This window comes from Scleropages formosus, chromosome 2 (assembly GCF_900964775.1).
Source record: "Scleropages formosus chromosome 2, fSclFor1.1, whole genome shotgun sequence".
Classification (NCBI taxonomy): domain Eukaryota; kingdom Metazoa; phylum Chordata; class Actinopteri; order Osteoglossiformes; family Osteoglossidae; genus Scleropages; species Scleropages formosus.
Genome location: NC_041807.1, coordinates 31,775,462 through 31,788,052, shown reverse-complemented (window position 1 = coordinate 31,788,052; position 12,591 = coordinate 31,775,462). Strand labels below are relative to the sequence as shown.

At 40.7% G+C, this 12,591-nt stretch overlaps 1 protein-coding gene across 1 annotated transcript in view; it reads right to left on the bottom strand.

Annotated features, from left to right (window-relative positions):
- Positions 1-849: 849 nt before the first annotated feature.
- Positions 850-12,591, bottom strand: part of slc35h1 (solute carrier family 35 member H1) — a 48,245-nt gene continuing 36,503 nt past the window's right edge. The window contains exons 33-53 of the mRNA XM_018737637.2: positions 12,212-12,358; positions 11,973-12,029; positions 11,783-11,821; positions 11,541-11,679; positions 10,724-10,866; positions 9,952-10,061; positions 9,235-9,393; positions 8,839-8,916; positions 7,990-8,076; positions 6,580-6,633; positions 6,082-6,177; positions 5,871-5,924; positions 5,705-5,758; positions 5,314-5,367; positions 5,129-5,200; positions 4,785-4,820; positions 4,236-4,302; positions 3,856-4,044; positions 3,510-3,587; positions 3,254-3,415; positions 850-2,977 (exon numbers count right to left, since the gene is read on the bottom strand). Of these exons, the coding sequence (XP_018593153.2) occupies positions 2,949-2,977; positions 3,254-3,415; positions 3,510-3,587; positions 3,856-4,044; positions 4,236-4,302; positions 4,785-4,820; positions 5,129-5,200; positions 5,314-5,367; positions 5,705-5,758; positions 5,871-5,924; positions 6,082-6,177; positions 6,580-6,633; positions 7,990-8,076; positions 8,839-8,916; positions 9,235-9,393; positions 9,952-10,061; positions 10,724-10,866; positions 11,541-11,679; positions 11,783-11,821; positions 11,973-12,029; positions 12,212-12,358 (1,904 nt within the window). The 3' untranslated portion in view covers positions 850-2,948. The remainder of the gene's footprint in view (positions 2,978-3,253; positions 3,416-3,509; positions 3,588-3,855; positions 4,045-4,235; positions 4,303-4,784; positions 4,821-5,128; positions 5,201-5,313; positions 5,368-5,704; positions 5,759-5,870; positions 5,925-6,081; positions 6,178-6,579; positions 6,634-7,989; positions 8,077-8,838; positions 8,917-9,234; positions 9,394-9,951; positions 10,062-10,723; positions 10,867-11,540; positions 11,680-11,782; positions 11,822-11,972; positions 12,030-12,211; positions 12,359-12,591) is intronic.

Sequence of the window (12,591 nt, the reverse complement as noted above, 5' to 3'; positions counted from 1 at the left end):
TGCATGTTGAGATACTGCTGATTTGGTAAATAAATAATTAACAATTTACTCTGAGCTATAGGTCACTTTGGAGAAAACCAACCAACCAATGGCAACAACCACTTGTCCTGAGCGGGGTCGCGGGAAGCTGGAACCTAACGCGACAACAGAGGGCGCAAGGCCGAAAAGGGAGGGGACACACTCCGGATGGGACGCCAGTCTGGTGCAAGGCACCCCAAGCAGGACTCAAACCGCAGACCTGCCACACAGCTGGCACTGGGCAAACCCGCCACGCCACCGATCCCCACTGTGGAGAAAAGTGTCTGCTAAATCCATGAGTGTAATATTAGTGTAAATACTGTGATTCTAAAAAAAAAAGGACAGATAATATGCAATGCTTCGATTTACTTTTTATTTCCAGCAAATATATCCACTTCTTATATCCTCTATATCTGACACAAGGGTGTCTTAAAAAGCTCTGGAAAAAGCTTAAGATTAGCTCTCTAGAATATGTAGCAGGAGTTTACAATTGCTCTTCACTAATATAAATGAGTTTTGAGCAATCTTACAATGAGCAATTTCAATTGGTAGAATTATCCTAAAAGATCCAAAGCTGTAATTTCCTATTATCAAATACTGACATGAAAGGTAAATGTTTATTGAATAAATTATTGTTTGTTGTTTATAATTTAAAACAACCTGTTCAGTTTTTTCTTTTATTTTTTTTATATTGAAAAAAATTTTAAATTAAAAATCTAAGTTGTAACACAAAATAGGAAGGCTGTTCTTTACTCTTTTTATAGGCACTTTTTATAACCAATTCAAATTTGAGTCGTCAGAAGGAAATCGAAATTGAGAAAGTGTGGGGATGATTTGAGTTAGTTAACTTTGCCGAGTTGCTGTGGCTTTCAACAAAAGTGTCTGCTACTTGAATAAATGTAATGTAAATTTACCTGCGGAAATACTGATTCATATAAAGGCTGGAATTAAATTTTTTACAGTATTATTCCAGCATTATGAAAACAAAAACACATATTACACAGCTGCATATACACTGCATCTTTTCTTAACCAAAATTATTTATTGTACATCTAATAGCAGTTTGGATACACAGGGATATAACACTGATTTGAGGTGGAGGGTGGTGCAAAGCAACACCTGTATGAGTATAATTGTTAAAAGATGACAGAAAGATTGCCATCAGACGAGTTAGACAGCAGAGAGAATCCGGTATATTGGGGTTCACTACCTGTTCATAAAGCCTGATTGCTGGACATAACACTGAAACACATTATCTATTTGTTCTGTAATGTCCAAAGACAATCTGCCCTTTAAAAATGTTAAGATGTATTCAAGTATATATTAAAAATATAAACTACTGACAGATCAATGACATATGTAGTAATATACATTTAGAATAAACTTTAAATTCTGTTTTTCTGCTGAAAAAGTGTTTTAACGGTTAAATTTAAACAGGGTATGTAGTAGCACTGGGCAGATCCACAGTAATAGAGCAATTATCCTGTTTCTGCTGACACTTTGCATACTGGTTTTTGTTCCAAAACACCCTAAAGGAATCATACTGGACAGTGCTTTTGCAGAATGTTGGCATAAACAGCACAGGTATTGTCTGTTTCTAAGTTACAGCTCCTTCAAGATAGTCTTACAATTTTACATGTATGTTTGAAGAAACAGTTGGTCTGTTTCTTCCTTTTTCTTTTGTGCCACTCATTCAGAATTGCAGAAATTAGAAATTAGCCTGAGGAATATTATCCAGTGGTGTAGGTACTTAAATTTCGTGGGCATAAATAGCCAAAATATTGAACCAACACACAATAATTTGTTATCACTACAAACACTCCTTCAATAAATCTTTCAGAAACACTAACAGAGAAGTATGTCACTGCTCACAGCTAAATCCACCCACAGCTTCCATGAATCCATAATCTATCATAGTGGTTTAACAAATTGTCACATACTGAGGGAGCAAAAATATCAGCAACAGTAGTCAGTAAAGTTATACATAAATATTAGAGGAACATATCAGGCTCACTTGAACACTGGGGGTACAATGTCCGCTTGTCCCCCCTCCTCTTATGACTTCGATCTAATAACACTTAGGCCTAATTAATACAGATGTACAGGAACAAATGTCAGCACACAGAGTGGCACCAAACCAATAACACTCAAAATAAAATGTTACAGTGCATAAATGTGAAAAAAGTGAAGCAAATAACTTGATATTTCAGTGCGAATGTAGTCCCACTCAAGTCATATTTCAATTAAATCACAAATATTTTGTTCCTGGGAACAACACCCCTTCAAATGGAAAAATAAAATAAAAAGTAAAACGTAAAGAAGCAAAATAAATATAGCATGCCTTAACACAAGTGAACGTGTAGCTTTCAACACGGAATGTTTGTTTTAACATAATGAGGTCCTTCTAAACACTTCTGACATGGTTTTGATTGTTGAGCTTGATTTCTAACACTGTGGAAGTACTCAAAACGTATGGTGAGTTTAACAACATGCTACGCAGCATCAGCAGATGCAGCACACTTCCATTTGATCCAATACTAATTTAGGAGGGGGTAACTCCAGACCCTCAGGGGTTTTATGGACATCTGTCAACTACTGACTGAATTACACCTGAAACACATGACACCCATCTTGTTCTTAGCTGCACCACTGCACAGCACACAACTGCAGCCATCAGGGACTGGAGCTGATCATACAAAGCCTTTTCCATGGCTGTATGTACAAGGCCATCTTCCAGCACTCCAACAGGAAGTTCTATGGCAGCCACCATTAATATGGATTTGAACTTTGCTGGTGCTTGCTGGACAAGTGTGGCTTCACACTGAACAAAAGTAATACAGACCAAAAATAGAAAAACGGGAGCTGTGTTTAAACTGAGCAAAGGCCCGAAAACCCTGGAACAATCGGAGGATGGAGTTGTCCATTTGTGCTCAGGGCTGGTATCCAAAGTATGGCTCCTCTGAAGGATGTAAAAAATTAGCATACAAACACATGTTAATGAATACATATAAAACAGTAAGCCCAAAATAATAATTAGAACTTATCCCTTTCTAAGGAAATATTCTTAGACTAAAATTTGGGTTAAAGTAGTTTTTTTGTATCACTGAGAAATATACCTCTTGCTTCCAGAAAGCATTTCACTATAAAGCAGGATCTGCATCCTGAATACCTACTATCAGCTGTACTTCCCAGCTTCTTTAGTGTTGTGAACAACAGAGCAATAATCTAGCTGTACCTGCTAGATCGCCACGTGTGTTGCAGCCACTGCTGTTGTCACACACCCCAGGGGGCCCCATCTCTCCAGGTTGTCCCGCGGCCCCAGCTGGTCCAGGGGCTCCAGCTATGCCGTCCTTCCCTCGGGGCCCAGTGGCAACAGGCTTCGACTCCCCTCGGGGACCTGTCCACACACAGACCTCCACATTAATTAGTGCTGATCAGACAGAGAGCTGCCAAGCAACTGTACTGTGAATGAGCACAACAAAGCAGTGTACCTGGTAGTCCCTTGCTTCCCTGTGGGCCCTGCACATTAGCCCCTGGGCTGCCCTTCTCCCCAGGAAGTCCCTTTCGCCCTTCAGGAGAAAGAGAACCACAAACAAATCCTTCACTCATAGAAATGTATAGGAATGAAGCTCCGTCTATCGTACTGCAATTTTTGGGACTCTTCCTGAACATTGCTTTGTATTTTTTATACAGACTTTTGCTACTAATGACCCACAACAACCTATTAATACAAACAGGAAATCAGTGACCAGGTATCTAAAATTTACTTCAGCTCACCCTGCTAAACAAGGACATTTGAAAAGCTTGTGCATGTAGGAATTGATCACATAGTCTTACCCTGTTCTCCAGGGTAACCAGGCTTCCCAGGCTCCCCTCTGGGACCCATTCTTCCTTGGGACCCCCGACTCCCCGGAGGCCCTTTGGCCCCAGGTATACCAGGTTCTCCTTGGGGCCCAACTGGCTCCTCAAATGGCACTGCCTTACGGCTCATGTCATTTATGAAAGAATCCAGTTTTAGAATTTCCTCTGATGGAAAAACCCACCACAAAGATTTTAAAAACCACAAATACTAAAATTAAAAGTAAAAACATTAATCCACACTAATATATCTAAAAAAGACTATAAAACTAGTTACTTCATTTTAGGAGTACTCAGCGACTTAGTATAAGTGGGTATATGTTGTTCCATAGAGAGCAGCAAGTCTGTGTAACACATACCGTGCACTAGCTGCTCACAGGCCTGAGTGACCAGTTGGTAAATGGTAGCCAGGGATTGCGGCTCCCCCTGAAACACAGAGTGAAAGGTGTACCAATCTAAAATGGTTGTAAAATATCTGTCCTTGGACGGCAGAAAATTATTATTACTGCGTCTGATTGATAAATCTGTTAATTTATTTAACAAAATGTGGTTTTGGTAGAGCCATACAAGACATCTGAAACTCTGATGGACAGATACAGTATGTCTACTGTTAAAATAGAGACATCAGCTTGACCAAGCTTCTTTAGTCCAATGGGACAAATTTAGAGCAACCCGATTCAACAGGGAGAGGGGTGCGATGGCACAGTGGGTTGGACCGGGTCCTGTTTTCCAGTGGGTCTGGGGTTCGAGTCCCGCTTGGGGTGCCTTGCGACGGACTGGCGTCCCGTCCTGGGTGTGTCCCCTTACGCCCTGAGTTACCGGGTTTAGCTCCCGTTCCCCGCGACCCCGTATAGGACAAGCGGTTCAGATAGCGTGTGTGTGTGTGTGATTCAACAGGGTCCACTTACCTTCTCCCCCCTCTCACCTTTGCTCCCAGGGAGACCCTGTGGAATGGAACACAAGAGTAAATAAATGGTCCAGTCATTTTGGGGCATTTTTAAGACATGCAAATCATACGCTGGTTTAATGAGCACTGTCTTAGCCCTTCACAGAAACTTATTACAGTGATATGAACATTATGTTGCATGTTCATGGCCAGAGCATAAGCTGCAGTTTACAATTCCTACACCAGACAGAGAATAAAGCAGAAAGCATACTGCAACAGTCTGCTGTAAAGTTTCACCCCCATATTTTTGGTATACTAAATATCAGGTTCTCATGTTTGGACTCCCCACTGCTGAAGAAAACTTACAGTAGGACCCACTGGCCCCAGTGGTCCTCGTTCTCCAATAGGTCCTGGAAAGCCAGGCATTCCCTGAAACCCCTGCATTCAAGAAAGCATTCATAATAAAAGCATAATATAATATGGCTTTTAAAACAAGGGATGACTTGTGCTGTTAAGCTCTTCTGCTGTGCCTTGATAGTTCATAGACTCACCCTAGGGCCATTGGGCCCAGGGCTGCCCATGTTGCCTTCCATGCCTCTTGCTCCCTGGAGATCAGAAGAGGATACAGCATGTAGTGGGAAAAGAACCATACAGTACATATAGAATTACTTCACTGACTAATTTCAGTTATAGGAACATAAATGATGCAAATGTGAGCCATAAAAATAACAAATATTCCAAGTTTACTTTATAAAGTCCTAAATACTGGGATTTTCTATAAACAAAAAACTCATATTGAGATGGCATTTCATTTATAACAATAACTTGGCATTTTTCAAAACCAAAAAGTTCCGTGTTGCATTTACTTGTTGATCATTTACTCTGTCATTAGCCAACACATTAAAGAGCACCATTATCACTGAATGGCCTCAGTGCATTCACCTTGGGACCTGGGTTTCCCTCATTGCCTTTGGGTCCAGGAGGACCTGGTAGCCCCTGGAAATAAACAAAGGCAAAGAGAGTGGAAAGTGAGGGAGTAAAGCACATCAGTAGGAAAACCAGAACATTCTGAATGTTTATTTTACATGAGCTTGTCTCCCAAGCTCACCTGACTCCCTGGTTTCCCCACGTCTCCCTTTTCCCCTCGCTGTCCTGGTGGACCCTTTAGCCCAAAGAGAATGGGACAGATGTCAGAGTACAGATGTTGCCGTGTGCGAGTTAGCTGAGATATGGGTCAATCTCCAATACTGCACACACAAGAAAATTTTGCACTATCTAGGGATTATTGTATTCTCTCTGTATATTCTAGCTAAATTTACCATACGTCCTTGGACTGTCATCCCCCTGGGTCCACGAGAACCAAGCGGGCCAAATCCACCTTCTGGCCCTGTCTTTCCAGGTGGTCCCATTTCTCCCTGCCGCAAGAAAGGAGGAGGGACAAGGAAGTCTGGCAGAGTAGTGGTTAAAAAGTTACAGTAAATCACATACTTTCAGACACTATACTGTACAGTACATCTTGTACAACATGCAGCATTGGACATTAAATGGGATCTAAGTGTTTATCTTCTCCATATATCCTTCCACAGCCTAGGTAGACTATGGTCAAGTACAATGTTTAGACTACCTCCCATATCACATAGCTATATAAGCTAATGTCCATGTGTATACAGGTATATGTGGTGCGGTAATTTGTGTAAGAATGCCTGGGAAGCAATCAGGATCTATATTCTACACAAAACCTAATTTAGAATACACTGTAATTTGGAAACAGCTTCCTCAACATGTATGGCAACCTGGAAGGTGCCATGACCCCTCACCTTCTGGCCCTGCTCCCCCCTTTCCCCCTTCTCACCCCGGGTACCTGGTCTGCCCTAAGGTACAGACAAAAGAAAGTAGTTACTGCACTAACAAACACATTATGCAAAAAAATCAATGATACTTAGATCAATGCCACTTTGAAATAGATATAAATTTTCTAGTTGTTTATCTTGCACTGTCCAGTCATTTTTGTTGGTGACATTTACAATGTCTGCTGGTTTTTTATAGTATGTCTGCAATGGGACACGAAAATGCAGCATAATCATGACATGAAAAGTGAAAGATTTTCTAAATTGTCCCTCCAAAACATATGCAATTAAATTTGATGGGTTACAAATGTATTTCTAGATTAGCATCAAAGACACTATAAATTTCAAAGTTCTGTCAATGCAGCAAAACAGTGAAGCAATGCATTATGGTCTTTCAAACATGCTACCCTAGATGTCTGCATTTGAGGCACAAGTCTAAAGTACCAAAGCCATCGTTGCATTAAGTCTGGTGGTATGACAGAAGGATAAAGTACAGAGACTTTGCCTTTAATCTGGAGCATGTATCAATGCATGCGTCATCAAAAAACTTCTACAAATCAATGCAGGATTACTTAATTTAGCATTTACATATGCTACAAAGCTGACAGTTAGTTGACGGTTTCCATCACACTAATTGACAATCTTAAACAGCTTCATGACATTCACTTGAATATCTCCAAATGAGTGCAAACATAATTAATGAAGAGAAATAAATATTTATATAATTTAAAATTATTTTTATTATTTATTAATTTAGCTGACACTTTTCTCCAAAGCAATGTTAGTCTGCATACAATGATTTACCTATTTAAAGAGATTGGTTAATTTTTTATTGTTCAGTTAATCAATTCAGGGTAAGTACCAAGCTCAAAGGTACTACCATGAGGTGAAATTTGAACCTGGTTCCTATTTCTGCGAGGTGACAGCTCTAACTATGTTTCCTACTGCCCAGCTTTTACCATGGAATTGCATTTCACAGAAAGCTATTCAGTGCAATGTATAACATCATCTACGATCTACCTTGTTAACTATACCGTGATGGTACAACCTTATTGTAAAATACTATTAACACAAAACAGAACAAAGAGTTAAATAAAGAGAACTACAATAGTCACATTAATCTGAACAGATCTGCTGAACTACTAGATCCTCACTAGGCAAAAGGCAAAGGCTTTAAGTTATAATAAAGTGCATCCAACAGTGTACCAAATTTTCAGAGCTACTGGACACTCCAGAGAATGCACTACAAGTATTCTCCAGAGTATGTGTATCAGAATGGGAGGATGAAAGTAAGCAGTTTGGAATACAGCCCAAGAGGACAGAAATAAAAGGGAAGCCATCTTGTTGTTAGCCATCTTTAATGACAAAGCAATGACTCACTGGAGGACCGGCTGAGCCAGGGGGGCCAGGAACATCAGAGGTGCATGTGCATGTGTAGACAGGCGTGGGGCAGCTTTCTTCATCTCGCTAATGGAGAGAGCACCAGCAGCCTTATCAAAAACTCCATCGTAATCATATGTGTCTCTCCTCGTTTATACAGTCTTTTCAGTGTGGTTTGGTCATTTCCAATTTATTTCCATTACTTTTCATTGATCTTGTTGAAGTTGTTTTTAAAGGTAGACTTACACAGGGTTTGTGACAAAAGTGCAGTCCGACAACACTATACATTAGACGAATAGTATTGATGATATCTATGAAGAAGTAGATAACAATACCTAATAGAGTGAGAATCCAATAAGGGTTAGAACAATGATTAAGTTTAGAAGCACACACACACACACATTTTCAGAACCGCTTGTCCCATACAGGGTCACGGGGAACCGGAGCCTAACCCGGCAACTCAGGGCGTAAGGCTGGAGGGGGAGGGGACACACCCAGGACGGGACGCCAGTCCGTCACAAGGCACCCCAAGCGGGACTTGAACCCCAGACCCACCGGAGAGCAGGACCGTGGTCCAACCCACTGCGCCACCGCACCCCCCTTAAGTTTAGAAGCATTACATTTATATTTATTTTTACACATTTGGCAAATGCTTTTCTTGAAATTGATGTAAGGATAAACGAAGGTGCATTTCACAACAGACAAAGAACTTAGGTGCAAACAAACAATTATTACAGCACATCGTGTTTGTCTGACACTACCAGGTACAGTGAAACTATTTCCTGTATACACACAGTGTAGAGATGGAAAAGGGACCTGCAAAGCATGTCTCAATGTCCAAATGCTTACCTGTGCTGGGATGTCACAGCAGGTGTCTTCTAAGACCCAGGTGGTGTTGCATACAATCTCAAACGACTGCAGCTGAAACTAGAGGCCCGGATGTCGGTGATATTACAACACCGGACTCACAAAATGATCACTTCTATTGCAAAGCTGGACTGAGATTTCTCATTTTTTAGATCAGTTATGTTTCCATGGTCCTACGGAATCACGCAATCAAAAGATGGAACTGATAAACTTTATTGAATGTTGAAGTTAGGTTTTTCAAGGAAAGAATCCTGTTTAAATTTGAAATGCAGTTGTTTTGCATTTAAGAACAGCTGTTCTGGGTTGAAGCTGCAGTTTAGAGTGCCCATACTGGTCAAATATAAAAAGGATGCAGTCCTCGAAAGAAGGCTAACATACTGTAGCAGAACCGCTGCGTGGCCCACGGGTCCTGAGCAGCTTGCCCAGCATCTCAAAGCCGTCAGTGGGGAGATTCCCTAGGGGCCGGGCTGGCCTCTCCCCCACGTGCTGGCAGTCCACAGACAGAGAGACGCTCACCTGACTGACAGACAGGTGCACCTAACAGGAGGGACATGCATGACTTACAGCATAATCACCTGAAGCTGCTTCATTACTGTTATCATTGCAATTTTCTTCTCATGACAGATATTGAAGTCAAGCAAATTCCAGACCAAGACAAGAGTAGAAGAGAACAAAATCCTATATATGGAAAACTTTGTCAAATGATATGTTCAGATAATGACAAGATTCATTCTGATACGCAGATGGTACACACAAAAAACAGGACCCACATCCATCTACAATGTTTAATTCACATTGATTCAGAAGAAGCAGGATATGCAGGACTGTTTCTTATTGCTGGGTTATGACCAAAAACATAACTTGTGATTCTCAATTGCCTTGCCAGACTCCATTTTTACTATTACAATTTTGCTATAGTATAGGATACTATAGTAATGGTTTTATTAAATTCCACTGGTCACAAAGCAGGGCGAAATATTTCACACGAGCCTTGGGGTGCTAAAGTTTTGCAGGCGCAGTATGGTAGTGTATCGACAGTGTGCAATGATTTAGACAGCAGGAAGCCACAGGCCAGAGCTCCTTCCATTCACACACCTTGTGGAAGCTCCCATAGAACAGACGCTGCACCTGGGGCTGATCAAACATCAGCTCTTGCACTTCTCCTCGGTAATCCAGGCTGAAATACAGCAGCTGTTTCTTTACAGCTGAGAGAAAATTAAGAAAATTCAATCACACCACAACAGTTATTCTTTCTGGTGTATAATTAATAACATCTTGCAAATTTAGTTATAAAGTTGTGCTTTCTTTTACATTCATTGGTAATCCTGAACAACAGTATGTGAGGGAAAATTGTAGATGTGGCTAAAAGTTTGGTCCTGAAGGTTGCAGATTCAAAATCTTTGACAAGACATCACCATTGAATTCTTGAGCAATGAGCTTTTAGTAATAGATTCAGGACTCATTAGTTTCTAAACAGTAACCATATTTTTGAGGATTAGAAGAAAAGCACATGCTATGAAATTATTTAGAATGTTATTGAATGTGAAAACACCATCAAGAGGATTAAGTAAGCGCAGATGGAAATGAGGGGTAGCCTTCAAAGGTTTACCCTCTTTAAATTAAATCTGTGGTACTGATTGTCATGAAATTTCCTAGATGAATTTTCTCAGGAAACTTAAAAAATGAAGTCATAAAGCCTTAGGTTTGTGTTTAAATAGTTGCAACTTCATTTGCTCAGGTATGCAGTATGTTTTGCACAACATTCCATTCTATTCCTGCACAGTCTAAATTCTCCCCCTACCTGGCCTCTCTTTACTGAGCACACCCCATTACCCCAGGCTCCCACACCCTCAACCCTCAAACTCACGATCTAGTGCCACTCCCATTTTGGGCTCGAAGTCGATGTCTGTGAGCTGCCAGAGGGTGAAGGGCTCCTGTGGTGTGTCCTGCAGCAGGCGGAATGCAATGCTGATGATGTGCTCCGCAGACAGTCCTGCAGGGTGGATGAACCTGCCAGATGGACAGAGACCAGGTAAGGCTATAGGCCAGTGACATACCTATTCACTCATCACCCCCTCATTTGTTTTGCTCCTTTCTGCACCACTCTTCACTGCAAGCTTCCTTGCTCCCTTCCCATGTATATCAGCATTAGAAAACAACAGTAAAGAATTTACTGCTGAGCTTGAAACAATCACACCAATAGGCAGCCAGTATCATCCTGATTATCTTTTTGGGTTATACTGTATCTATGTTTTACATCTACATACATAAAGATATATTGGCAACCCGCAGCAGTAATTATAGGTGAAAATATAGACCAGATTCTTGTATGTATATATAGAGAAGAGCAAGGATCAAAGGCCTGTGGTTGGGGATATAGGGCTAAGCAGAAGGAGAGATGAGGCCTAGAAGTAACAGGCAGTATACTGGTTAGAGCTTTTACCTTATACTGAAAGGAACAGATTCAAATCCCTCCTCCTCTGTAGCACTCTTTAGCGACATACTTACCTTTACTTGATACAGTAAAAATCACCTAGCTGTAAAAACGGGTAAATCACTGTAAGTAGCTTAACACTGTAACATGCTTTGGAGAAAAGGGGTGAGGTACAAAAGTAAATGTAAATGTTGTAGCAACCTGAAGAAGATTCTGTAGATCAACTGAAGGAGGAAGACAGTGTCCTCACCGTGTGCTCTGAGTGAGCTGGACATCCTGGAACAGAGTGTAGCTGGGGAGGGTACTGAAGATGAAGGGCTCAATAGACACGCCCTCCACTGATGAGTGAGCTCTCTGTGTTAGGCCAAAGGCCTCCATCATGTCAAAGCCTGGACAACACAAGCACACACTCTACAGTGGCTATAACAAACTTTTAATGTGAAATTTACAGTGTATACACAGTATATTAAAATTCAAAGAAATATCTCCTACCTTTAACGACACTGTTTCTGATAGTTACCTCTGGACACACTATAATGCAGAAAAAAACTTTAAAAGTACAGCTACCACCCTATTTAAAAAAAAAAACAGACTAAAAGATTAATCAAATTAATTATTGATTAGTAGGGCGCCCACCTTGATGGTTTTCTTTTTGGATTGGTCTGTAACGTGAAAAGTTTACCTTCATTGTGAGTTGGAGGCAGCCTGGGTTGAGGAGACAGTTTAGCTGGTGCAGAAGCTGTGGAAACACAATCACAATGTCACTGTAACAGCAAGAATATTACTTACTAGAATTGTCAGAGTAATACAGAAAGAATAATGTGCAAAAAAAAAAAAGCACATTCAATAAGACGTGAAAAAATGATGAAGGAATGGACAAATAAATGAATACCCACTTAAATAAAAAGCTCTGGAACAAACCTGTGGAATGTAAAATTGTGACTGCTGCACCTTCCACTGGGCCAAGGCGGGAGTGTACACTGACACGATACACTGCTTCCGGCAGCAGGTCAAAAAAACAATGGGAGTTGCTGGAGGCATCAACAGTCTGCTCCTTCATCTGCTTGTCTGGACTCATCGATGGCACAGAAAGATGGATAGACACAAGAGCAGACATAACAAAACATACAGATACAAATTATGCAGAAATAATTCTCCTTTAGAAACAGTATGTCTTTAATAATTTAATTTACGGTCGTTCATCAGCTGTCCATGCCCCAGAGATATTTAGGAAATCTAACAAGTGAAAAGAATCATGTTTGAATTCATACAGACTGTTACAGAAATTGAAGCATATAACT